A 24,819-nucleotide genomic window follows, 5' to 3' on the forward strand; every position below is an offset into this window, starting at 1 on the left:
AGCAGAATGTGTTCCCTCCATTGAGTTTCCCCAACACTCCTCCAGGGACAGCCAGCTCAGTGCTGTCCGGCACTACACGCTCTCCCTGCAGCCTGCTCATGTGGACTCAGAAAGGCTCTGACCCAGGTCTGCTCCTTTCTCAACCCCGATGCAGTTTCCTTGCCTGCTTCCAGCCCCAGAGGACTGTGTACAGCTTCTCTCAAAGCACTCCTAGGAATGAAGGCTGTGGCCTCTCCTAACAAGCCACCCCCATTTCCTTTATTGCAAAACAAATAAACAAAATAAAATTTGTTGCTATAAGAAGCAAATACTGGTGATGTGGCGATGGTAGCAGACACATGTGTATACTGGACTCAGCGCTGAAGTGGAAGGGAAGGAGCTGGGTTCCAGATGCTGTGCCTGCGTGCCTCTTCTTAGAATTCTTTGGTGTTCACCCTCTTGGTCTTTTCAGCTGTTTCCTTTGAAAATAATCATAATAAAATATTAAAAATAATCATCATGCTCATCGTGGAAATATTAAAAAACCACTGGCATTTGTCAAGGTTTTAAGTCTTTCTATAGCAATGATTTATATATCCTTATGCTGATATATATATATATATATATATCCTTATGCTGAATTTTAGTTCTGGTGAGGACTACGTACTATCCATGACATAGTCTGCAGAGACTGTTGGGTGAATTAAGCGCTGACTCCATCTGAACTCTTTGAAGCAAGCATATCAGATATTATTACCCACATTTTAAAGATAAAGAAAAGGAAGCTGAGCGTGGTAATGCGCACTTGTAATCCCCGTGCTTGGAAGGCTGAGACAGGAGGATCACACAGGTTCGAAGCCAGCCTCAGCTACTTAGTGAGGCTCTCAGCAACTTAGTGAGACCTTGTTTCCAAATAAAATATAAAATAGGTCTGGGAGTATAGCCCAGAGGTAGAAAAGCCTCTGGGTTCCACCCCCCCAAAAAAAAATATAAAGAAAAGAATACTATTGGGAGGCGCTACATTTTAGAGAAGTTCCAGAGGCAGTCTGTTTGAGCTTGAATTGGCTGTGCTACTCTCTTGGTGAGCTTGGGTACATAATGCAAGTCTCTATGTTTCAATGTCTTCAACAAAACAAGGATGATAAAGTACCAGCTCTTACAATAGTGCCTGTCATATTCCTCCAAAAAAGATTCTCAAATGGCTAATATGGACATAAGAAGATGCCCAACATCATTGCCATTAGGAAAATGCAAATGAGAACTGCAAAGAAATACTACTTCACATCCACTAGGACAGCTTAAATAAAAAAGTAGTAATAACAGCCAGGGATGGTGCGTGGCTGTAATCCCAGCTATTCAGAAGGCTGATGTGAAGCACCACAAGCTAGAGGCCAGCCTGCGTAACTTAGCAATGCCCTGTCTCAAAGTAAAATAAAAAGGGCTGGGGTTCTAGCTCGGTGGTAGTTTTTACCTAGCATGTGTGAGGCCCTAGGTTTGATCACCAGTACCAGAAAAACAAAACAAAAACACAAAATAACAACCAGTGTTGGTAAGGATATAAAGAAATTGGAAAGATTGAAAAAAATTGATGAGGATGTACAAAGGTAAAACACTCTGGAAATCAGCCTGACATTTTCTCAAAAGGTTTAACATGTAATTACCATGACCCAACAATTTCACTCCCAGCTAAACAGAATAGAAAATATATGTCCACACGAAAACTTGAAAATATGTACCCACACAAAAACGTGTATAACAATATTCATAGCAGCTTTAATTCACCAGAGCCAAAAAATTAAAATGACTTAAATGCCCAGCAACTGATGGATGTAGAAAATATATGTGTAATACTATTCAGCCACAAAAACGAAATCCTCGTGCTACAAGGATAAGCCTTGAAAACACTGTTAAGTGAAAGTCAGACAAAAAGTCCACATATATTATACTTTTACTAATATGATACATGGAGAATAGGCAATCTACAGAGTCTAAAAGTAGATAAGTGGTTGTCAGGGGCAAATGATTTCTAATGAACATGGGTTTTTTTTAATGTTGAAAATATTTTTGAGCTGGGCGTGGTGGCGCACGCTTGTAATCCCCGCGCTTGGGAGGCAGAGATAGAAGCATCACGCAGGTTCGAAGCCAGCAGCACTGGCTTAAGAGACCCTGTTTCCAAAAATAAAAAAGTATAAAATAGGTCTGGGAGTGTAGGACAGAGGTAGAAGGGTTTCCAGGAACCCCAGTACCACCACCAAAAAAAAAAAAAAAAAAAAAAAAAAAAAAAGAAAATATTTTTGAATTAGATAGTGGTGATGGTTGATAATAGTTTTTTTGGAGGGGGGAGTACTGGGGCTTGAGCCCAGGAACACTTACCTCTGAGTTACACTCATCCTTTTTACTCTTTTAATTTTCGAAACAGGGTCTTGCTAAGTTGTTGAGTGTTAAGTTGCTGAGTCTGGCCTTCAACCTGTGATCCTCCTGTCTCAGCTTTCCAAGTACTGGGATTACAGGTATGTACTACCAAACCTGGTCAATAATCTTATGAATATACTAAAACCCACTAAATTGCATATTTTTTTTTGTGGTACTGAGGGTGGGATCCAGAGGCTTTTTAAAAATATTTTATTTGGAAACAGGGTCCCACTAAGTTGCTGAGAGCCTCACTCAATAGCTGAGGCTGGCTTTGAACCTGCGCGATCCTCCTGTCTCAGCCTCCCAAGCACAGGGATTACAAGCGTGTGCCACCACGTACAGTTAAATTGCATATTTTAAAGGGATAGATTTTATGGTAGTGAGTTATACCTCAATTAAAAAAACTAAATAAGAAAACACTGGCAACCGTGGCTGGTATCTAGTAGACATGGTTGCTGCTCCACCCCAGTCCTGGCTTGGAATGTTTCAGTAGATACTGGCATGGCTTTTTACTGCCAAACCTGCCTCTCCGCCTGAGCGCTTTCCCTGGCTTTGAAGGTTTATACTGACCACACATGCTGGTGGCCAGAAATGGCAGGGAATTACATTTCCTGATGGCAGCCCTCAGCCAATGGCTGATGGGAGGTTTTGTAGAAATATTCCAGCTCCCTTCTGTCAGCTGTTCTCAGAGTTCCCCAACAGGATTAAGTTCCATGTACCATGGTGGTGCCATGCCTGAATACACTGTCTTTGTTTTATTTTATGAGACATAGTCTCATTAAGTTGCCTGGGCTGGTCCTAAACTTTTGATTCTCCTGCCTCGGCCTTAGAGCCAGTAGAATTACAGGTGAGCACCACTCTTTGATTCTTGCCCCAGGGCTCATTCTCCTACCCCTCTTGTGCTGTTCTCTGGGACAGCATCCCAGGTAAACTCTCTACTTGAGTCCTTGCCTCAGTATCTGCTTCTGAAGGAACTGCCAAAACTTAAGATAAACTTAGAAATGCTAGCTACTGGAGGCATGTTGGTGCACGCTTGTCATCCTAGTACTTGGGAGGCTGAGGCAGGAGGATCACAGATTCGGGGCCAGCCTCAGCTACTTAGTGAGGCCCTCTGCGACTTACGGAGACCCTGTTTCAAAAATAAAGAATAGCTGGGTGTGATGGCGCATGCCTGTAATCCCAGCATTTGGGAGGCTGAGACAGGAGGATCGTGGTTTGAGGACAGCCTCAGCTACTTATTGAGGCCCTCTGCAACTCAGTGAGACCCTGTTTCAAATTAAATAATAAAAAATAGGGCTGGAGATGTAGCTTGGAGGTAGAATGCCCCTGGGTTCCATCCCCAGTACTGCAACAAAGCAAAACAAAACAAAAGAATAAAAAATTAGGGCTGAGGGTATAGCTCAGAGGTAGAATACCCGTGGGTTCAGTCTCCAGTACTGCAAAAAATATATATATTTTATATATATGTATATATAAATATATATAAATATATATACATATACATATAAATGTATATATAAAATATATATATTATATATGTATGTATATATGTATATATATTTATATATACATACATACATATATATATGTGTGTATATATATGTATATATATGTATATATAAAATATATATTAGCTACTATAATTCGCTCCATTGTCCGTCGCCCCACGGTAACTTCTCTACCCTAGGAGGGAATTTCTGTGCGTTTTATTTCCTCCCTGTCTTTAATGGGGTTGGACTCATTTCGGCACTCATTCTGGTGTAATAGGGAAAAGCAAAAGACTAGAAGCATCTGCTTAAACAATGGACATGAGATTCCTACACAATCAGCGACAATGACAAAACGCACGTGAAGAATGATCCATAAACATGAGCAATTACTGTCAATAGTCATCATATATTTTCGCTCACATCAAGTATTTAATAGTAGTTTAGCAGCTCTTGTGACCATTATGTGCCTTAAGAACTATGTGTCAGGGAGAAGGCTGGTGCTGCTAGACCTCGTCTGCAGACAGGAAACGCAAGGCGCGACTTCCTATTGAGGATGATAAGCGAGTGGAAAGACAGGCCCAGGACCCAAGACCGCCATGTTTGGATCACTCTTCTATAAGAATCCTTTCCTCAGGAGGCCTGTGACTTCATGGCATACAGCCTGAACAGAGTTCTTATTTACTATCTTCTTGAGTCTCCAGGAAGGAGAACTTTTGTCAATCACAGCCTACTCGAGCTAGATGGGCATTTAGCATAAATCCTTTCAGCTGTGGCCCAATCCACACATTTCACTCTCCTTGAATGACAACACATACCAGGCCCTGTGCTGGACTTGGGGGTATGCTGAGACACTGAGGAGGAGGTTATGGAACCTGCTCTCAGGGAGCACGAGGTCTTCAGCCTGGACACTGGTCATGCCAGCAAACACCAACATTTCCTTAGACCACACTCACTTGCAAATCACCACCTAGCTGATTATTATTATTATTATTATTATTATTATTATTATTATTTTTTGGTGGCACTGTGTACAGAACCCAGGGGCCTTCTACCTCTGGGCTACATGCCCAGACCTATTTTTAATATTTTATATGGAAAGAGGGTCTCACTAAGTTGCTGAAAGCCTCCCTAAGTAGCTGGGGCTGACTACGAACCTGTGTGATCCTCCTGTCTCAGCCTCCCAAGTGCGGGGATTACCATGCCTGCGCCACCATGCCTGGCTTCTAGCTGATTCTTACCAAGTTGTAGCCTTGTCTGCTGGAACCTGCTGGGCTCTACGAAAATACAATTTCTCTATGAGAAAATTGTGCCACGGTTTCATAGTGTAGGTGAGAGGGTGTCATGCAGGATCTACGGTACTGAACACGGTCTCCTGAGGCCCTAGGCAGGGTCTGAGCTCAAGGGTCTGGGGGCAGCAGCAATGCGGGGACCAGCACAGCTGCTGTCACTCACCTGGTGCTTTGGGAGCTCCTGGGTGTATTTGGTCATTTCCTCCTCTGTCTGGGTCTGAGCCCCCTTCTGATTCTTTCCTGCAAGGAGAACAAGCCCTCAGTCAGTGATGGCTGTGCTAAGCCAATCAGAGATTCACCAGTATCGATCTTATCAGTTCTCAATTCATTTCCCATTTGGCCTGTGGAGGGAGAGGTGAGCCACCCACATTTCTGAGTACAAAGGCATGAAGCATCCTATGCAACTGACACTTCCAAAGCAGCACATTATAAGCTAGTAATTTGCCCAGACTCTTTCCTGACCTCTGTTCCTGGTATCTCCTTCAAATGCTCAGCATATCATGCTAAGACTGGCTCTGCAGAGAATCTGAGTCCTCGCTCAGAAAACTCCTCTGGAGCAGTGATTCTCAAGTGTTCACACACCCTCAAAATGTCCTGGACAATATTTAAGAATATAATTGCTGACTGGGGATGTAGCTCAGTGGTAGCGTGCTTGTTTACCATGGGAAAAGCCTTGTGTTCAATCATCAGTGCCACAAAAGAGAAAAAAAAAAGCCTACCTTTCACCATCATGATCTACTTGATGAGCCTAGCATCTTTTGTTTTGTTTCTTTTTTAAAGGCTCTCGGGCGATTCTGATGTGCAGCCAGGGCTAAAAACCACTGCATCTATAGCATTTCCCAAATTTTCAGTGATGAAAGCCAAACTCTACACAGGTTCTTTTTGCAGATTCTTATTCTGTAGGTTTGAGACGGTGCCCAGGAATATCTTGTTTATCAAACACAATGTTTACATTTAGGAAACACTGAACACTGGCATCAATATGCCCCCCCTAGCAGTTTCCCTTGGCCCTGGCTCCATGTGGCTTCATTATCTCAATGTTCTTGTTGCTTGTCCCGTTGGGATTTGTGATCTAAGACCAGATTGCTGACTTTCAGGCACGAGCCTAGAAATACCAGGAACACTGCCTCTAGAATTTCCACTTTTAGACCCATGGCCTACATATCAGGACATGCTGAGGCCCCTGGAGTGCCACCACTCTGGATTGCTCTTTAGTTTTTGCAATGCTGGGGGTTGAACCCTTGGCCTCAGGCATGTTAGGCAAGTGTTCGTCTACTGAGCTACACTCCCAGGCCCTGGGTTGCTCTTTATAATCACACAGAGCTCTGAACTTTGAATTTCCCAGGAGGGAGGGCAAGCAGCCCGGAGCTGCATGGCTATAGAAATGGACACTGTCCCATAGGGGTGATAATTTGGGTTTCATCTGATGTATGTAATGGGGGCTTCTCCAGGGGACGATGTATAGTCTTCCATAAACCAGCTGTGCATTGACTTTTGCATTTTAAAAATGGAGGGCTACCTTTACAAGCCAGAACAAGAACGGTTAGGTATGGGTGGTGGTGGTGGTGGAAAAGAGTTTGGGAAAGAAGCGTAGGATGATTCCTGGTTGAGGCAGGCTGGGTAACTGTATATGTGGTGGCATATACTTGTAATCCCAATATTTGGGAGGCTGAGACAGAAAGACTGAAGGTTCAAAACAAGCTTGGGCTGGGCGTGGTGGCACACGCTTGTAATCCCTGCGCTTGGGAGGCAGAGACAGGAGGATCGCGCAGGTTCGAAGCCAGCCGTGCGCGCTGGCTTAGGAGACCCTGTTTCCAAATAAAAATGTAAAAATAGGTCTGGAAGTGTAGCCTGGAGGTAGAAGGGCTTCCAGGAACCCCAGGACCACCAAAAAAACAAAAACAAAAACAAAAACAAAAAACAAAAAAACAAGCCTTGGTAATTTAGCAAGGCCCTTTGCTACTTAATAAGACCCTGTTTTAAAAAAAAAAAAGTAGGTCTGGGGGTGTAGCTTGGAGGTACAATGTCCCTGGGTTCAATCCCTAGCAACACACATACACACACACACACCACATTCTCTCTCTGTCTCTGTCTCTTTCTTTCTCACACACACACCACATTCTCTCTCTCTCTCTCTCTCTCTCTCTCTCTCTCTCTCTCTCTCTCACACACACACACACACACACACACACACACACACACACACGGCCTTAGTAACTTGAGTAGTTGCTTTGTATTGTTTAAGATCTGGCTGTCCCCAGCTTGGTCTCAGCTTTCAGTAACTTTCTAGAACTTCCAGAAATCTCTAGCCTCTAAAGAGACTTTTGCTGCTCTTTTACCCATCCCTAGAGTCAGGCTGGCCCCTGCCCACCCATGCTGTGCGCACGCTCGGTGGTGGGCAGTGGTAGGTCAGTGATCATGTGGTGGTGCTGAATCCATTCACATTGCTGGGGCTCCCTGGGCTCCAGCCTGGAACCTCCTCCTGGGTCCTGAACTCTGCCTCCCAGGCTCCATTTCACTTGATCTTCCTGAACACAATTCTAGGAAAAGCACCCTTTTTCTTGCTTCAGTTCACTTCTTAAACTACAACTCTAGGTTTGCCTCATCTGGTGTAACTTTTGGGTCTGATTCCAATTGACCTTTCTTCTCAAACTTGATGCGACTGTCCATTCTGGACCTGGCTTTAACACCCTTCTCTGTCTTGCCTCCAATCTAATGTCTCCAGTTCTTCGCTAGGGCTCAGACTTGATGGGACCCTATTGCTCTCAACATACTATTTAGCCTCTGCCCTGTCCCTCAAACTCTGACACTTTTATCTTCCCAATGCACCCCACCCATGCCTCAACTATCTCAATTTATTTTAAACATGTTTGGAGGAATTATCCAATTTTGTAGTTCAAAGAGGGTCAATAGACAATTTTCTTTCTTCTTTTTTTTCTTGCTAGGTATTTGCCATAATAGGAGTAAAAACTGAGGAGTCATTTTGACTTTCAACTACCTGAGCCTTTTACATGTAGTAAAAATGTCATAAGGATTACTATCTAAAGTACTTAGAAGAGTGCCCAGCACATCATTCTCATTAAATCAGTTTTTGCCTTCCTTGTGATTTTTCTAGGCTCACATCAATATTTACACGTGGCCTGGGTCTCAGTCCTCTCTGGTTTTGAGGGCTCTGGAGTTATTTTCCCTTCCTTCCTTCCATTTCTTTTTCTTTCTTTCTTTTTTTTTTTTTTGTTAGTACTGGGGATTGGACCCAGGGGCATTCAACCTCCAAACTACATGCCCAGCCATGTTTTTTATTCTTTATTTCTCACTAAGTTGTGGAGAGCCTCACTCAGTAGCTAAGGCTAATCTGTGAACCTGTGATCCTCCTGTCTCAGCCTCCCAAGTACTGGGATTACAAGTGTGTGCCACCACGGCCGGCTCTGGAGTGATTTTCAAACTCCATGCACCTGTGACAAGAGCTTCACCATCAGTGTAGACCCTGGGAGCTCCCGGGCTCCTTGCTCCCCATAGCTGCCCTGTTTCCCACATCCCCACACGGGCTTCTCCCGAGAGACTCATGATGCTGTCCTTTCTGCCTGGGGCACAGCTCACCGTCGCAGGTCAGGGCTGTGCAGACCCAGTTGCCACAGGCACAGACACAGCGGTTACAGTCCACCTCGGTCTCGGCCCCGTCTGCGTACATTTCATCCTCCAGGGCGCACTCTGTGGGATGGGAAATAAGGCAAGTTGGGTTGTGAGGATGGACAGGGTGTCCTTGCTGCTGTCTGTACATCTTCCCTCTTTCCCAGACAAGGCCTGCCTGTCCCTCAGCGGCTCCATGCCAGAGCACATGCCCCCATCAACCCAAGACTTTGGGACCTTAGCCATGTGGTAGAGATGCTGGGTTGTGGCCAATTCTGAAATCAGGGGTGGGGATTTTCTCAGCTAGCTCTGGAGAGTACCACTGATTCTTTCTCTCTCCTTCCTTCCCCTTCTTTCTTCCTTTTCCCTCCCTTTTTCCTTCCTTCCCCTCTTTCTTGGATCAAACCCAGGGGCATTCTACCTCTGAGCTATACTCACAGCCTTATTTTATTTTTTCCTTCCCTTCCTTCCTTCCTTCCTTCCTTGGACCAAACCCAGGGGCATTCTACCTCTGAGTTACACCCACAGCCTTATTTTGAAACAGGGTGTCACTAGACTTCTGACGTTTTTGCTAAGTTGCTGGGACTGGTCTCAGATCTGTGATCTTCCTGTCTTGGCCTCCCAGGTACTAAGATGACAGGCATGTGCTCCACCCCGGCTCCACCAGTCCTTTCTATCTTGGTCCCCCAAATGCCTCCACCCCTGACAACTCTCTGTTTCCAGGTTAGGCATACTCTTCTCAGGGGGGTTGAAGGATGGGTCGAGGCACTTGAGGAACTCCTGGAAGCTGAGTTTCCAATCAGCGTTTTCATCAGACAGCTCGATGAGAGCATCCACGCAGAGTCCTCTGAAACCAAATGCAGGAGAAAGGAGTCAGCCAGACCTGGGTTCATGCCCAAGGAGGGAAGGGAGCATGAGGCTTATGTACCCCGAGCAATTGAGTGCACAGCGAGGAACTTCCCTCCCACACTAACCCATCACAACCACTGCCCATCCTGGCTCCTGGAAGTATGTCACTGTCAGTTTATTAAGCTGTATGTCAGATTACTGACGCTGTTCAAATGTTCTCGCAAGACCGCTAAAGTTTTTTCTTTTTTTTCTTCTTTTTTTGGTACTAAGGATTGAGCTCAGGGGTATTCTACCTCCAATCTACATCTCCAGCCCTATTTTACTTTGGAAATAAGGTCTCACTAAGTTGCTGAGGACCTCGGTAAATTGCTGAGGCTGGCTTTGAACCTGCAACCACCCCGACTCAGTTTTCCAAGTATTGGGATTACAGGCGTATGCCACCATGCCCAGCTGACCACTAAAGTTTTGTGAATAATTTTGTCCACCTTGACTGACCAAGGTTTTCACTACCTGCACACCTTTCAGTAGCAATTGCCTTTCCACATGGTATAATAGTCAACTGGACCAGAAAAATCAAAACAGAAGAGATCTTCGAGGACGGGAAAGGAGTATGGGATTTGAGACTGTGGAATCAAGCAAGAATCACGACTATCTCCATCCCAGAAAGAGCTCTTTCAAGGAAGCTTTATAGAAGGCAAGTTCCTGCACTCTCGCTGGCCTGCATTTGAGACCTGGACTAAGTGTGTGTTCTCCATATGGTCTTGAGATAGTTGTTCAACTTTTCTGAGCCTGTTTTCTCACCTAGAAAGGAAAGACAAAAAGCTTTCCTTCCTTGGAATGTTATGAGGGTCAAATATTCAAAGTGTAAGCATTACCTGATTTCAGTTTACCAAAATTTGAAGGATTTGCGGCTTCTTCTTCTTCTTCTCTTTTTTTTTTTTTTTTTTTTTTTTTTTGCAGTACTGGGGATGGAACCCAGGGGCATTCTAGCTTTGAGTTACGCCCCCAGCCCTATTTTTTATTCTTTATTTTGAAACAGGGTGTCACTGAATTGCAAAGGGCCTCACTAAGTAGTAGCTGAGATTGTCTGCGAACCACAATCTTCCTGTCTCAGCCTCCCAAATGCTGGGATTACAAGCGTGCGTGACCATGCCTGGCTAGGATTTGCAGATTCTATACTTTAAGATTATGGATTATTATTAGAAAGAATTCTTGTAGAAACTGTTTTGGACTTCTTTTGAACACAAGAGAGGTATTTTTGCTATCTTTAATCTTATCAATATGCTGGAATAGGAATCACATCAGAAGTTTCATAAAGGCTGTTATTAATATTTATTCTGGAATAATACCAGAAAAAAAATATCTGTAACAGAGTAATCTACATAAATCAGCACTGTCTTAAAAATCAAAACTGAAGCTATTTTAGACCAACAGTTAGATAATGCCTTAAAGTAATTCCTCGGGAAAACTAACCAGTTTATGACCCACAGCTTTCAACAACCAACTTTGCTCTGATGTGACCTTGATCATTTAAAATTACGTTCTTTTTCTCTTCTAAGTTCTGGCCCCAACAATAGTTATGTGATCAAATATCAGTGTTGCTCAATATACCAGTTCCTATTGTTCACAGAGCAGAAGAGGGCAGAATTCCTGTTTCCCCTTTATACTTGGCCTTGGTACGAGTGGCTCCTTGGCAGGGAGGGAGGGGTTCGTATCCCCTCTGCTGGGTGGCCTCCCATCATGGACCACCGCGCCCTCGCTCCTCTTACCTGAGCAGCTTGTTGTTTGCCTGGTCAGCATACGTGGTGATGTTAATGGCAGTTTCATTCTGCTCCACAAATTTCAGGAACTCGCTAGAGTCCAGGCGAGAGTCACCATTATCGAAGTTCTTAAAGGGAAAGGGCATGAAGAGATGCTTTAGGAATGTTTGTGGGACTCCAATCCTATCATTGCTAGGGACTGAGCCAGGGTATTCTACCTCTGAGCGCTACCTCCAGAGCATGTTATTTTGTTGTTGTTGTTGTTGTTTTTTTTAAATATGGAAACAGGGTCTTGCTAAGTTGCTGAGAGCTTCACAAAGTTTCTGAGGTTGGCATCAAACTTGCAATCCTCCTGTCTCAGCCTCCCAAGTACAGGAATCACAGGTGTGTACCACCACACTGGGCTCCCCCATCGCTCTTGACTTATTCTAATTCTGCCCCGGCCTTTCCTTAAGTAGCTATGGCAATAAAGGCTGGAATCGCTGTGCATCCAGAGAAGGAACCAGTGCCCTAAGATGAATGACAGTGCCTGGGTAGGAGCCAGCAGGTGCCTTTTGGTCCATACCCTGCTCAGGGGGGTGGCCTGAGCCTGGGTGCCCGAGGATGCTCTGTAGCCCTGACCCGCACACTGTCCCATATGTATTCTCATCTTTACCCTCGGGTTCAGGCCAGACACGTTCCCAAACTCTGACGCACATGGAATGACAGGGTGTAAAACTGCAAGCTGCGAATCGGAATCCGCAATGATGCCCAGGATGCGTGCTTTTGACTAGCAGCTCTGGAGCAGCAAAGGCAAGCCACCTTCCCAGCTCCCTTAGGGAACCACAGAACTCTATTTTACTGTCTGATTGCAGCCTCTCTGCCCTGATATCAGGGCTTAACTCTTTAACTGGTTCCTGTAGCCAACCCTATCAGTGGGAACTCATAGGCACAGGCCACTAATAGGCAAGCTATAGGTGGGGCGGTGCAAAGGCCCAGCCCTGCCCTGTGGGCCCCACCGAAGATGTGTGCACATGTCCTCAGGCAACTCCATGCAGGCTGTTCTGACCACCCGGGGGCATGGGTTGTGTGGGGAATGAGCTCAGGCACTGTTCCCTTCAAGGCGAGATGCCCAACTGAGACCTTGGCCACCTGAGACCATACAAGAAGCCCTGGTTCTATTCAATTTGGGGGCCTTGATTGAATTTCAGGTTGGATGATGCTGCCTCTTTAGCTCCACCTCATGACACCCCAAATTCTTTCTCTAGGGCCACATCATAGCGCTGTCCAGGGAAATGACCGGCAGCCCCATGTGACTTTCAAGGTGGGCTCCTCAGATGGTGTGAGGGCTTCTGGAGGGAAAGTTGTCCAGGTTTTCAGGAGAAGGGGAAAATGTAGTGATGCCCTCTGGTTGCACAACTGCTGTTTCACATGTGCCCACTCCAAGGCTGTAATCTTCCCACAGAGTGTACAGTGGCAGCTATGTGTGAAACAGCCAGGAGGCCCTTGCTCAGCACTGGTTTCTCACTCCCATCCTGATTCCCAGGAACAGACCGCAGATAATCTTCATCCACTGTATATTTCATCCTAAGGCAAAACCTCCCTATAGTTCTCCTTGTGAGGTCTTGATTAATCAATGGAGGGTAATTTATTTATTTTTATTTATTTATTTTTTGTGGTACTGGGGATGGAACTCAGGGGCCTTCTACCTCTATGCTACAACTCCAGATCTACTTTATATTTAGAAACAGGGTGTCACTAATGTTACTGAGAGCCTCACTAAGTTGCTGAGGCTGGCTTCAAACCTGTGATCCTCCTGTCTCAGCCTTCCAAGTACTGGGATTACGAGTGTGCGCCTCCACGCCCGGCTAAGGGAGGGTAATTTAAAAAGCTTCGCTAGGGGCATTCTTAGGAGCAGAGAAGTTTCTTGAGTCCAAATGTTGCATGCACTGGGCAGAGAGAAGCAACCCTCAGACACCCCAACATCATCGGGGCCTGATGACTGTGTAGAGGCCGACAGTCTCACACTGGCTGCAGGCCTGCGACCAGAGGGACGCCGTGGCCACCCTGCACCTGACAACTACAGTCCAGGTGGCTCTCAAAGGCAGCGCCATGTGCACACACTTCAAGCACTAGTGGCACTAGAATACAGACCCAAGGCTACGGTGACATCCCAGCCCGTCTGCAGTCTTCTTTCACAAAGGCCCAGCTGGCCCTCCCCAGGCCAGATCTGTGTGTGGAACCCACAGGAACCCAGAAGTCTGGTACCTGCCCCAGGAATAACACGAAATGCCTGTGGGATCTGCCTGCCAAGACCATGATCCATCATGAAATCACAGCCTTTGTTCAGCCATCAGTTACAAAGGCTTAGTATGCCTGGATTCCCCAGCTCTATATTAGAGATGTAACTTCAGGGGTGTGAAAAGGCAGGCAGAGGCGCTTCTTGAGACTCAAGCTGGGGCACATTATTCTAAGTTCAGAGATTTCTCAGAAACAATGGGCGGAGCCCGCCACTCACTCACACACAGCAGCTGACACAACTGGATACAGGGCTCCAGGGCAAGGGAGGTAAGAGGCTGCTCCAGATTCTGCCCTGGCATCCAGGAGTCTCACCTGGAGTCACAGGGAGTGTGACATGGCCTGAAAGCATCTTCCCAGGAGGGTCGTCCCTTCTTTCTGTTGTGTTTTCACCTGGTGAGTGAGCCACTGGTAGAAGTGAAAGGCAGATTCTGGCCTTCTCCAAATTCAGATTAGATCCATTTTTTTTTTGTGGGCCTGGAGATGGAACCGAGGGGCATCCAACCTCTGAGCTACACCCCCTGCCCTATTTTTTTTTATTATTATTTTGAAACAGGGTATAGACTGAGCTGTGGAGGGCCTCACTAAGTAGCTGAGGCTGGCCGTGAACTGTGATCCTCCAGTCTCAGCTTCCCGAATGCTGGGATTACAAGCATGCGCCACCATGCCCGGCTGATTAGATCCATTTTTAACTATTCTTTAAAAAAAATTTTTTTTTGGGGGGGTTTGTTTTTTGCAGTACTGGGGATTGAACCCAGGGGCATTCTACCTCTGAGCTACACCCCCAGCCCTATTTTTTAATTCTTTATTTTGAAACAGGGTCTCACTAAGTTGTGGAGGGCCTCACTAAGTAGCTGAGGCTGGCCGCTGACTTGTGATCCTCCTGTCTCAGCTTCCCAAATGCTGGGATTACAAGCGTGCATCACCACGTCTGGCTTATTTTTCAACTATTCTGATATATGGAACACCAGCCAGGTGGGGTAATTCACTGGTTCAGAAACGATCTCTTTGAGATGTTGGATCTCACCAGCAGGCTGCGGCTGACTTCCTGGGAGGGACCTCCCTGCGTAAAGAGTACCACGCAGGCCCCCACAGTCATCAAAGCAGTGAGAAGGAACCCTGGCTTTCTCCTGTAAGACATGGCCAGAGCGTCTGGGAAGAGGGACTTCGTGTTTGTCACTGGTGACCGAGCTTTCTCTTGGGAGTCAAATCTAATAGCAGGTGTCACAGATGCCTCACACAGGTACATTAAAGGGCCACTGTAAATGGTTACGAGGTCCCAAGTGGCCCCTTGCAAGGCGCTTCCTGGGGCCCACAGCTCCATGCTGTAATCACAGGGCAGTCACTGCTCAGAACAGGCCCTGCTGGTACCACTCACTGGGGCTTGGAAAAAATATTTATTTGCTTGTTTGTTTGTTTATTCTTGGAATTGAGCCCAGGAAATTCTATCTCTGAGCTACACCCCCAGCCCATTTTATTTATTTATTTATTTTGTTTTGTTTTGAAACAGGTGTCTCACTGTTGAGTTGCTGAGAGGTTTGCTAAGTTGCTGAGACTATTTGTGTGTGTGTGTGTGTGTGTGTGTGTGTGTGTGTGTGTGTGTATGTGTGTGTGTGTGGTACTGGGGATGGAACCCAGGTGCATACTACCTCCGGGCTACACCCCCAGCCCCATTTTTTATTCCTTATTTTGAAACAGGGTCGCACTGAGTTGCAAGGGCCTCTCACTAAGTAGTCGAGGCTGGCCGAGAACTGAATCCTCCTGTCTCAGCCTCCCAAATGCTGGGATTACAAGCGTGTGCCTCCACGCCTGGCTGAATCTATTCTTGAACCTGCGATCCTGTCTCAGCCTCCCAAGTACTGGGATTACAGGCATATGGCCAGCATTTTCTTTAAGTTACTTTTTGCTCCTATTCAACTCTCCTGCTCAGCATCATACTGTGTTTGTCTGTAGAAGAGAAGCCACCCTGACACAAGGGCTCTGTCCTGTGGGAATGGCTGAGGCAGAGGACAGAAAGGAGCTATGCTTTCTCAAACTGGTGTGATCTCAGAAACCTGAAATCTAGAGAGAGCGATTCTGCCACAGAGGAGAGAAACTTTTATTTACTCACAATGAGTCAAGAAGTCTTAAATGATCCAATATCCATTTAACTGAACCCAGAATTCCTCCACAATACCAGTTCTAGAAGCAAGAATCTCCAGTTCAGACTGGCACTGAGTGTGATGAATGGCCTCAGAGCTGCAAGAAGTCTCTTGGGGTTTGGCGCTGCCCCGGAGTCCTGGCTGGTCAGGACTGAGAGCACGTAATGGGAGCATGAGGTCCACCTAGAAATCTGTTCTTTTTTGTGTGTGTGGTACTAGGGATGAAATCCAGGGGACTTCTACCTCTGGGTTATACCCCCAGACCCTGGAAACAGGGTCTTGCTAAATTGCTGAGAGCCTCACTCAGTTCCTGAGGCCGGCTTTAAACCTGTGATCCTCCTGTCTTAGCCTCCCAAGTACCAGGATTACAGGCATGGGGCACCAATGCCTGGTGAGATCTATGTCTTAAGAGTGAAGGGGGCTTTGTGCTTCTGTGGAAGTGTGCGTGTCTGTGTGCAGGATGTTTCTGTGTAACATGTGCAACTCTGTAGTGTGTGTGTGTGCGTGTGCGGGTGCGTGTGTGTGTGTGTGCCCAGCCTGTTGTGTGTGTTTCTGAGTATTCCTATGTGTGTGCCTGTGTTCTTTTTTTGAGTGGGGGGCAGGTCTGTCGATGGAACCCAGGGGCATTCAACTTCCAAGCTACACGCCCTGCCCTATTTTTTAGTCTTTATTTTGAAACAGAGTCTTATTAAGTTGCAGAGGGCCTCACTAAGTAGCGGAGGCTGTCCCTGAACCACCACCCTCCATCTGAATGCTGGGATTACAAGCGTGTGCCACCACGCCTGGCTTGGTGTTCTTGTCAGTCACCTGGAAAGGCCTTAACCATTCCTTCTACAGAGCTCTCTGAAATACCTCAATGCCTGGCGGCCCTATCCGTTGTCAATTACTATTTCCTTCCTCATTTTTCCTTTTTTTTTTTTTTTGTGGTACTGGGGTTCCTGGAAGCCCTTCTACCTCCGGGCTACACTCCCAGACCTACTTTTACATTTTAATTTAGAAACAAGGTCTCCTAAGCCAGCATGCGCAGCTGGCTTCGAATCTGCGAGATCCTCCTGTCTCTGCCTCCCAAGCGCGGGGATTACAAGCGTGCGCCACCATGCCCGGCCCTCATTTTTTCTTTCTTTCTTTTTTTTTTTTTTGGTGGTACTGGGGTTCCTGGAAGCCCTTCTACCTCCGGGCTACACTCCCAGACTTATTTTTGCATTTTTTTTTTTTTATTTGGAAACAGGGTCTCCTAAGCCAGCGCGCGGGGCTAGCTTCGAACCTGCGTGATCCTCCTGTTTCTGCCTCCCAAGCGCGGGGATTACAAGCGTGCGCCACCACGCCCGGCTCATTTTTTAAAAGCAGCATCTCTCCTGGCCTTAATGAAGGTTCTGTCTTTTCAAGTAAATGTGGTGGGCAATGGCCCTGACTCAGTTCATAAAGAATCTCTGGAGCCATGAAATGTCGGTCCATCACCTCTTCTCAAATGAGCAAGCTCTGTGGGCTGTGGATGGTCAGGTGAGTGACAGAGAAATGTCAAACTGGATAGGTAAAAAGAGGCTGAAGCGGTTTGGGTTGGGGTGAGGCCAGTGAGTCATCAGCCAGCTCCATCAGGGGACAGAGCTTGGCCACGTTTCTCCCCGACGCCTCTCCAAGACCCGTGTGGATTAATTGCCCATGGGGAGCAGCTCGTATGTGTTGGACCCCAAAGGTCGGCTGCAGGCCTCCCACACTCCAGCGGGTCAGAGGAAACGTTCACAGCCTTTTGGAATGATCTAGACTGTGGAGCACTTGGGAATGCTAAACAGAGCTCTAGTTTCTCCTGGCCAGGCAAGGGAGGAGAGCCGATGTGGATTACCTTGAAGTACTTGTCTAGGATTTCACTGTAGTTGCTGCCTTTGGAGAACCAGCCGTCTGGAATGATCTCAGCCTCCAACCACTGGATAATGCGCCGCCGGAGCTCATCACGGTTGGCTTGATAGCAAACGACTGCGGGGAGAGGGAGGGCGGTCAGTGCTGGCAGGAGAAGACACCCACCCCTGGCTCTGCCTGAGTCACCCAGGCTTCACAGCACGCAGGAGACAGGGGATCACACCCAGGGCGCACACCGGAAGATGTCTAGCCAGGAACCAAGCTCGTACCTCTATAACACTGACAAAGATGGAGAATATTAAAATAGCCTTTGTTGCTTGAGTGTGAAAAAAATAGGGCATTTTCATTAACTTTAGGAAGCTGAGGGGGGGATCAATGGCTAGAGCTATGCTCTCTTGGCTCAAAGCTAGGCTGAAATAATACGGAGAATAAACAAGACCCATAGTTCGTTACGTCACTAGATTCCTGATTTTTCTATCAAAACTTTCTCCCATTAAAATTTTTTACACCATTTAGCCGGGCGTGGTGGTTGCATGCCTGTGATTCCCAGCTACTCGGGAGGCAGAGGCTGGAGGATGTAATGTCTGAGGCCAGCCTCGGCAACTTAGCGAGACCCTGTCTCCAAATAAAAAGGGCGGAGGATGTAGCTTAGTGGTAGAGTACTTAATGAAATTTGGGACATAAGAGGCCTCAGATTCAATTCCCAGTAACACACACAAAACAAACCCCCAAACCTCACATGTATCTTATTTATTATTTATTTTTTAAGCAAATGAGGCCAAGGAAGGGCATGTGGAAGCCCGGCTCTGCACAGCTGCTGTAGTCACGTGGGTGCAACAGGTGGCACTGAGAGTCTGGCGGGCGGGCGGGGAAGCAGAATAGAGAGAGCTGTGGAAGAAGAAAATTCTGGGAAGACAACTTACGGCGGGGTAGGAAGATGGTGGGAGGCCAGCGGAAGGAACGCTTGGGTGTTTTTCTCCACTCTGTCCTTCCTAGCTGTGTGACTTGGGGAAACCTACATAATCTCTCTGAGCCTCAATTTCTTCTTAAGTAAGATCTACCTACCTCATAAGGATACTGTGGGGCTCTGAGGAAAGTATACGCTCAAGCTTCTGTGCCTATATAGATAACGATGAATTTTTTTTTTTTTTTTTGGTGGTACTGGGGGTGGAACCCAGGGGCTTTTCTACCTCCGGGCTATACTCCCCGAACTATTTTATACTTTATTTGGAAACAGGGTCTCACTAAGTTGCTGAGAGCCTCACTCAGTAGCTGAGGCTGGCTTTGAACCTGTGCGATCCTCCTGTCTCAGCCTCCCAAGCGCGGGGATTACAAGCGTGCGCCACTACGCCCGGCAATCATGATGAAATTTTAATTCATATGAACAGAAAACCACATCAGGCACCTTATTAGAATTTCTAATTAACTCCTTTTTTGTGATACTGGGGCTAGAACCTAAGGCCACTCTACCACTGAGTTACACCCCAGTCCTATTTTATTTTTTAATACTGAGGACTTTTTTTTAAACAAGATCTTGTTAAGTTGCTGAGGATCCTGCTGTGTTGCTGAGGCTGGCCTCGAATCTGTGATTCTCCTGTTGCAGTCACTCAAGTACTGGGATGACAGGTATGCGCCACAGCACCCAGTTTCTAATTATCCCCTTTCCAAAGAGCTGTGCGTCCTGGTCCTGCTGGGCCGGTGATACGAGGATGTTTGCAGGGTGCTGAAAGAAGGACTCAGTGGCTTCTCTGTCCTTGCAATGCTGTCACGACTCAGAAAAATTTGAAAACAGCTAACCTTCCACCCAACCAGCTGTTTTCTTGGCAGGCACCCAGAAAACGCAGTTTTCCAGCTTTCTGAGCTTTGCTAAGCTGCAGCTAGTTGTGGGTCACAAGCTCTGACACACAGGAGCGTCTGTGTGCTTGGCAGGGGCTGGGGGGACACAAAGTTCCCTCTCAAGATACCTGCACACTGAAGGAAAACAGAACTCACCTGGGCTGGCAGATGGACTTACAGGCTTCTTCTCTGTAAGGCAAAAGGAAAAACATGTGTAATACAAAGTGTGTGTGTGTATGGAGGGGTGTATTTCTGTGTATTTCTAGGATAAAAACTGTGTAGTATACTGTAACTTGTCTATCATTTTGTCTTAAAGCTTTGTCTCCTTTCCATCCTCCAGGACCCCAGGATGAGGATCTTCTCTTGATATTTTGGGGCCACTGAGTTGCTCTCCGGTTGGGCTCCCTGGGATTTTGAGATTTCCTATGGAGAATCATTCTGGATGGAATGAAGTGGTGACCACGCCTGGGAAACGGGAAATGTCAAGGCTGAGCGGGCCTGGCAGGGCTATGGCCCGGCCAGGGACTGGTTTCTAGTTAGCGAGAAGCCTGGGACTCCTTCCCTCTTGCTCCAAAGGTAACGGGGCACATAATAGAGGAAACATAAGGCTAAGAGGTTCCCAAATTCACAGCCATAGGAAAAGAGACATGTATTTGCTCTTTGTAAAGGTATGGAATTCCTTCATGGGTTGTCTTACTTTCTTATTTTGATTACCGATGTGGTCACTGTATCTGCGCTCCAGCTGCAGACAGTGCTAGAAGCCCCTCTGAAGCTTAAAGCAGAAAATCCAGGGCAGAGGCCTGGGCCATCCAGGGCAAGCCCAGCAGGCTCACAAATGTCAGTAGGATTGGTCTGCTGTGGTTGGTCTCCACAGCTGTAGGAGGCCATAAGCATGCTGGAAAGGTCATGAGGACAGCCCGGCCACACAGCTGTGCTCCCTGGCTCCCAGTGGGTAGGGTGGCCGTGCAGCCGGTGACAGCATGCCGTACCTTTGCAGTGTCCATCATAATCAACCTGGATTTTGGATCCAGTGAGGCAGGCATCTCGATGCAGCTCACAGTGGTTGAGGTAGGTCTTGCCATTACTGCCACACACAGGCCTCTTGTGAGGTTTGCATTGCTGAAACGGACCCGAGGGAGGGTGCCAGTGAGTCATGGGTACCAACACATACTCCAGGGCACACGTGTGCAAACATGCACACACCCATGCACACTCATGCATGGACTCTCGACCAGCAAGATGGAGCCTCTATGCCACCAGGGCACAGGGATCTTCAGGTCTGGCCTTCAGCAACCCTAACCCCCTTGATATTGGAAGCATTCCTTCACCTCCCAGCCCCCCATGGCACTTGGTGCCCATTCTGGTCCAGGGTCATTTATTCTACTCAATGTGGAAACAGATATCCTACTGTGGCTTAAGTACTTGGTCCTCCTCCAAAATTCCTATTGAAACGCAATCTCAAATGTGGCAGTATCAGCAGGCAAGGCCCTTGGGAGTATTGAGGTCAGGAGGGCTCCTCCTTCATGAATGGGATGAAGGCCTTTATAAAAGAAGTTTCACACAGCATTTCTCCCTTTGCCCTTCTGTCTTTTGCCGTGAGAGGAAACAGTGTTCAACGTGCCAAACTGGAAGTAGAGAGCGGCCCTCACCGGGCATCAAAGCTACGTGTGCTTGGATCTCAGACTTCACAGTGGCCAGAACTGTGAGAGTTAAATCCCTACTGTTTATACACTACGCAATCTCAGGCATTTTATTAGGGCACAGCAAATGGTCTCTCAAGTTAATAGAAAGGACATTTTATTAGGAGTCAGGAATTTGGATTGTCACTTTGGAAAAAGTTATGCAATGTCTTTTGATGATCTAAGATCTCTTAAAATTTCAACATTCGATGACAAAACAGCTAGAAGTGGGAATGTGAAGATTGATGGTCACTGACACCCCCCCACCCCCCCCATCTCTCTCTCTCTCTCTCTCTCTCTCTCTCTCTCTATTTTTCTGGGGCCTAATTATAGAGATCTTTTGCTCTGTTTGGTATTTAGGGACCATTTTGTCTTCCTCCTCTTTTCACAATCTCCTTTGCGAGTGTGGGGTGGGGTGAAGGGCTCCAGTCAATCACTATGGACAGGAATATGGAATAAAGTTCATCTGGCACCTAAGTTCTGCTTTGCTACTGAAGGTGCCAAAATCACAGACAACCTCCATTTCCTAAGATTTCTGTTGTTTTTAGAAGGGGGAAGGGAGTTAAAGCTATGTGCTCATCTGAAGTGTTGTCCATGATATATCTATGCGCCTGAAAAGCAAGTTTAGCTTAGACCTTATAGAGGGATCAAAACCAGAAAGAATAGATGTTAAAAAAAAATTAAAAACTAAACACCGGCTCTGTTTTCATGACATTTCAAGGGAATTAGTTTGCTCAAAATCACACATTTATATGTGGCCCAGCTGAGACGTCAGGTTTCTGGATCCTAGTCTGGGCTCTGCCACCATGCTGTGGTCAGTGTATGTTCAGCAAGAACCCCCCAGGGCAAAATGATTCGGAGTAAGACCAGGTTTTAGGTTTCCGAGTTGGGAGACTTTCCTTTCTGGGGCAATGGGTCAGGGTTTTGAATATGGAGACTAAGTTGGGTATATTTACTTAAGAAAGACCTGTGTTTCCAGGTTATAGGTTGATTTTTCAGAAGGGAGGGACAGAAAAAAAGACACAGGTCCAGGGTATTTGTCTGCACCAGGAGTGAGAATTTATCAGTCTTGCCTATTTCACAAAGGTTCATTTTTTGTTTTTATTTTTATTTTTTATTCCTTTTGTGTATGCTGGGAATTGAACCCAGGGGCATTCTACCTTCGAGCTACATCTCCAGCCCTCTTTTATTTTTTTACTTGGAAGCAGGGTCTCAATAAATTGCTGGGAGCCTTGCTAAGTTGCTGAGGCTGGCTTCAAACATCTGCTGTTCCTGTCTCCACCTCCCAAGTGCCGGGATTCCAGGCATGCACCATCACGCCTGGCTCACTTTGAACTCCAAATGTCATTTAAAAGTGAAACTGCAAGACCTACATTCTGTCCAGAATTTTTTTTAAATTTGCATATACTTTGACCTAGAAGGACCTGGTGGCCATCGATCTTAACAGAAATAAAGGCAGCAGCCTGAAGAAATATTGTATAAGATTGTTATTGTTTATTGTGCCAAAGGACCCAAGGACCACCTAAATGTCTATCTCTGGGAAAATGATTGACTAAATCTAGTTATTTTATATAAGAAAATATTATTTAACCATTTTGAATAAATCTAATTATTTTCTATTATTAAGTATTATGCAGCTGTTTAAAAATGAGTTAAAGCTATATGTGCTCATCTGAAGTGTTGTCCGTGATATATCTATGCGTCTGAAAAGCAAATTGCATATCCCTGTATTATAAACTCATTTCTATGCAAAACAGAGGGAAACCCTAGGTTCATACCACCATAGCAAAAAAAAAAAAAAAACCTGAAACAACATATATCAAACTGTTAATACCAGTTACCTCAGACGAATGGGATTGGAGGGTTACACAGAAATGTTACTAGTTTTATATCTGTACAAATGTCTATACTATTTGACTTATATAAATTAAAACTTAATTTGAAAAGTCTTGTACGGCTAAACATTTTTTATAAAAGAAAATATATATCTGCATTAAAAATCAGGCATCTGATTTTTAACCCTGGGGGATCATTTCTACATGTCTTCCAGATAGACAAGGTGTGCCTTTATAAAGATGATGAAATTGCTGGCACTGCCCTGCTGACTGGCAGCTCCAGCATGGTAGTCACACACTGGCCTTGGCCAATGTCCTCAGGCTCCTGACATCAAGACCTACCTCAATGCAAAGGCAGGTGGGCTCGCCTTTCTCTGTGACTGCACATTCCCGCCCGGCTCCACAAAACACATTGGCACAGATCTTGGACTTGCTCCTTATTTCTTCCTAAAACACAAATCAGAACGGAAACCACGTTATTGAGATGAGCCCCATCACAGGAAGAGACAGTGGTAGTAATTAGCCTTCAGGCTTGGACTTCAGTCTGGAGTCGCAGCTCACAGTGCTGCAGGTCAGCCAAAAGTCACCCCCACAGCCAGCCCTGGGCTCCCGGCACTGCTCCAGGCTGGCTCAGGCACCTAAGTCCTAGTTCATTTCTACAAGAACCAGAATTCCTTTCTTAAAAAAAAAAAAAAAAAAAGCCGGACGTGGTGGCGCACGCTTGTAATCCCTGCGCCTGGGAGGCGGAGACAGGAGGATCGCGCAGGTTCGAAGCCAGCCGCGCTGGCTTAAGAGACCCTGTTTCAAAAATATAAAATAGGTCTGGGAGTGTAGCCCGGAGGTAAAAGGGCTTCCAGGAACCCCAGTACCACCAAAAAAAGAAAAGAAGAGAAAAGAAAAGAAAAGAAAAGAAGCTTATTGGGCTGAATATACCAAGACCAGTCCTTGTCCTCAAGCAGTTCCACAAATATCAAGGAAAAAAAGAACATTTAGAAAGTGTGTGTGTGTGTGTGTGTGTGTGTGTGTGTGTGTGTGTGTATTTACATATGTGAAAGTGTTTGTGTGTGTATGTATATATTTACATATGAGAAAGTACGTGTTTATATATGTGAAACATCAGGGGTCACAGAGAACTGGAGGGAAAGAATCAAACGAGTTTTTCTGAAGTTTGATGTCTTCCGTGATTCTTACGGGACGAGAAGACTAAGTCCAAAAGAAATGGGAATGTTGGAGAGAAATACGAGCATCTCGTGGCCCCACATGAGATTTATTGCTTTTAACACCACATCTCCTGGTGTTAAAAGCAATCTCTCAAAGGGCAAAAGAAGGACGGCTAAACCACGCAAACGGGGATTTGGTTTTTTGATATTGGGCATCTCTTTGTCTGCTTTAACTTCAGAACCATAAGAGCCAAACTACCTGAAAGAGGAAACTACCCCCAAACCACTTGCTGGTCAGACTCCTGTCCAGATGTTCGCAGCAGAACCCAGGCAGGAGCGTCTGTCTGCACCTGCGCGGGTGCTGCCGGCGCCCATCTGTCGGGGGCCCAGGGCCTTGCTCCTGTTCCCTGGAGGAGCCGCCTGCTCACTCGCCACTCGCCCAGGAGTGGTGGTGCTTCAGCGAACGAGGGTAACTTCCCCACCCCTCTCACGGTCTGGCTGGGCAGCCAGAGTCGCCGCACACCACCAGGCCCAAGACCACTGGGCTGGCACTGGCTGTGGCAAACCACTGGGGTCACAGGACTGGCTGTGGCAAAGGCAAGGGTGCATGAGGAAGGCCATGTCTACCATG

The 24,819-nt window shown here is 46.4% G+C and overlaps 1 protein-coding gene across 1 annotated transcript in view; it reads right to left on the minus strand.

Annotated features, from left to right (window-relative positions):
* Positions 1–413: 413 nt before the first annotated feature.
* The window catches only part of FSTL1 (follistatin like 1), a gene marked incomplete at both ends in the record, with an annotated part of 60,342 nt that continues 35,936 nt past the window's right edge, over positions 414–24,819 (minus strand). The window contains 9 exon segments of the mRNA XM_080696524.1: positions 414–458; positions 5,334–5,410; positions 8,768–8,878; positions 9,532–9,644; positions 11,416–11,534; positions 17,665–17,795; positions 19,671–19,703; positions 20,504–20,633; positions 23,371–23,475. Of these exon segments, the coding sequence (XP_080552650.1) occupies positions 414–458; positions 5,334–5,410; positions 8,768–8,878; positions 9,532–9,644; positions 11,416–11,534; positions 17,665–17,795; positions 19,671–19,703; positions 20,504–20,633; positions 23,371–23,475 (864 nt within the window).

Source organism: Muscardinus avellanarius (assembly GCF_963383645.1).
Source record: "Muscardinus avellanarius genome assembly, chromosome: 5".
Classification (NCBI taxonomy): domain Eukaryota; kingdom Metazoa; phylum Chordata; class Mammalia; order Rodentia; family Gliridae; genus Muscardinus; species Muscardinus avellanarius.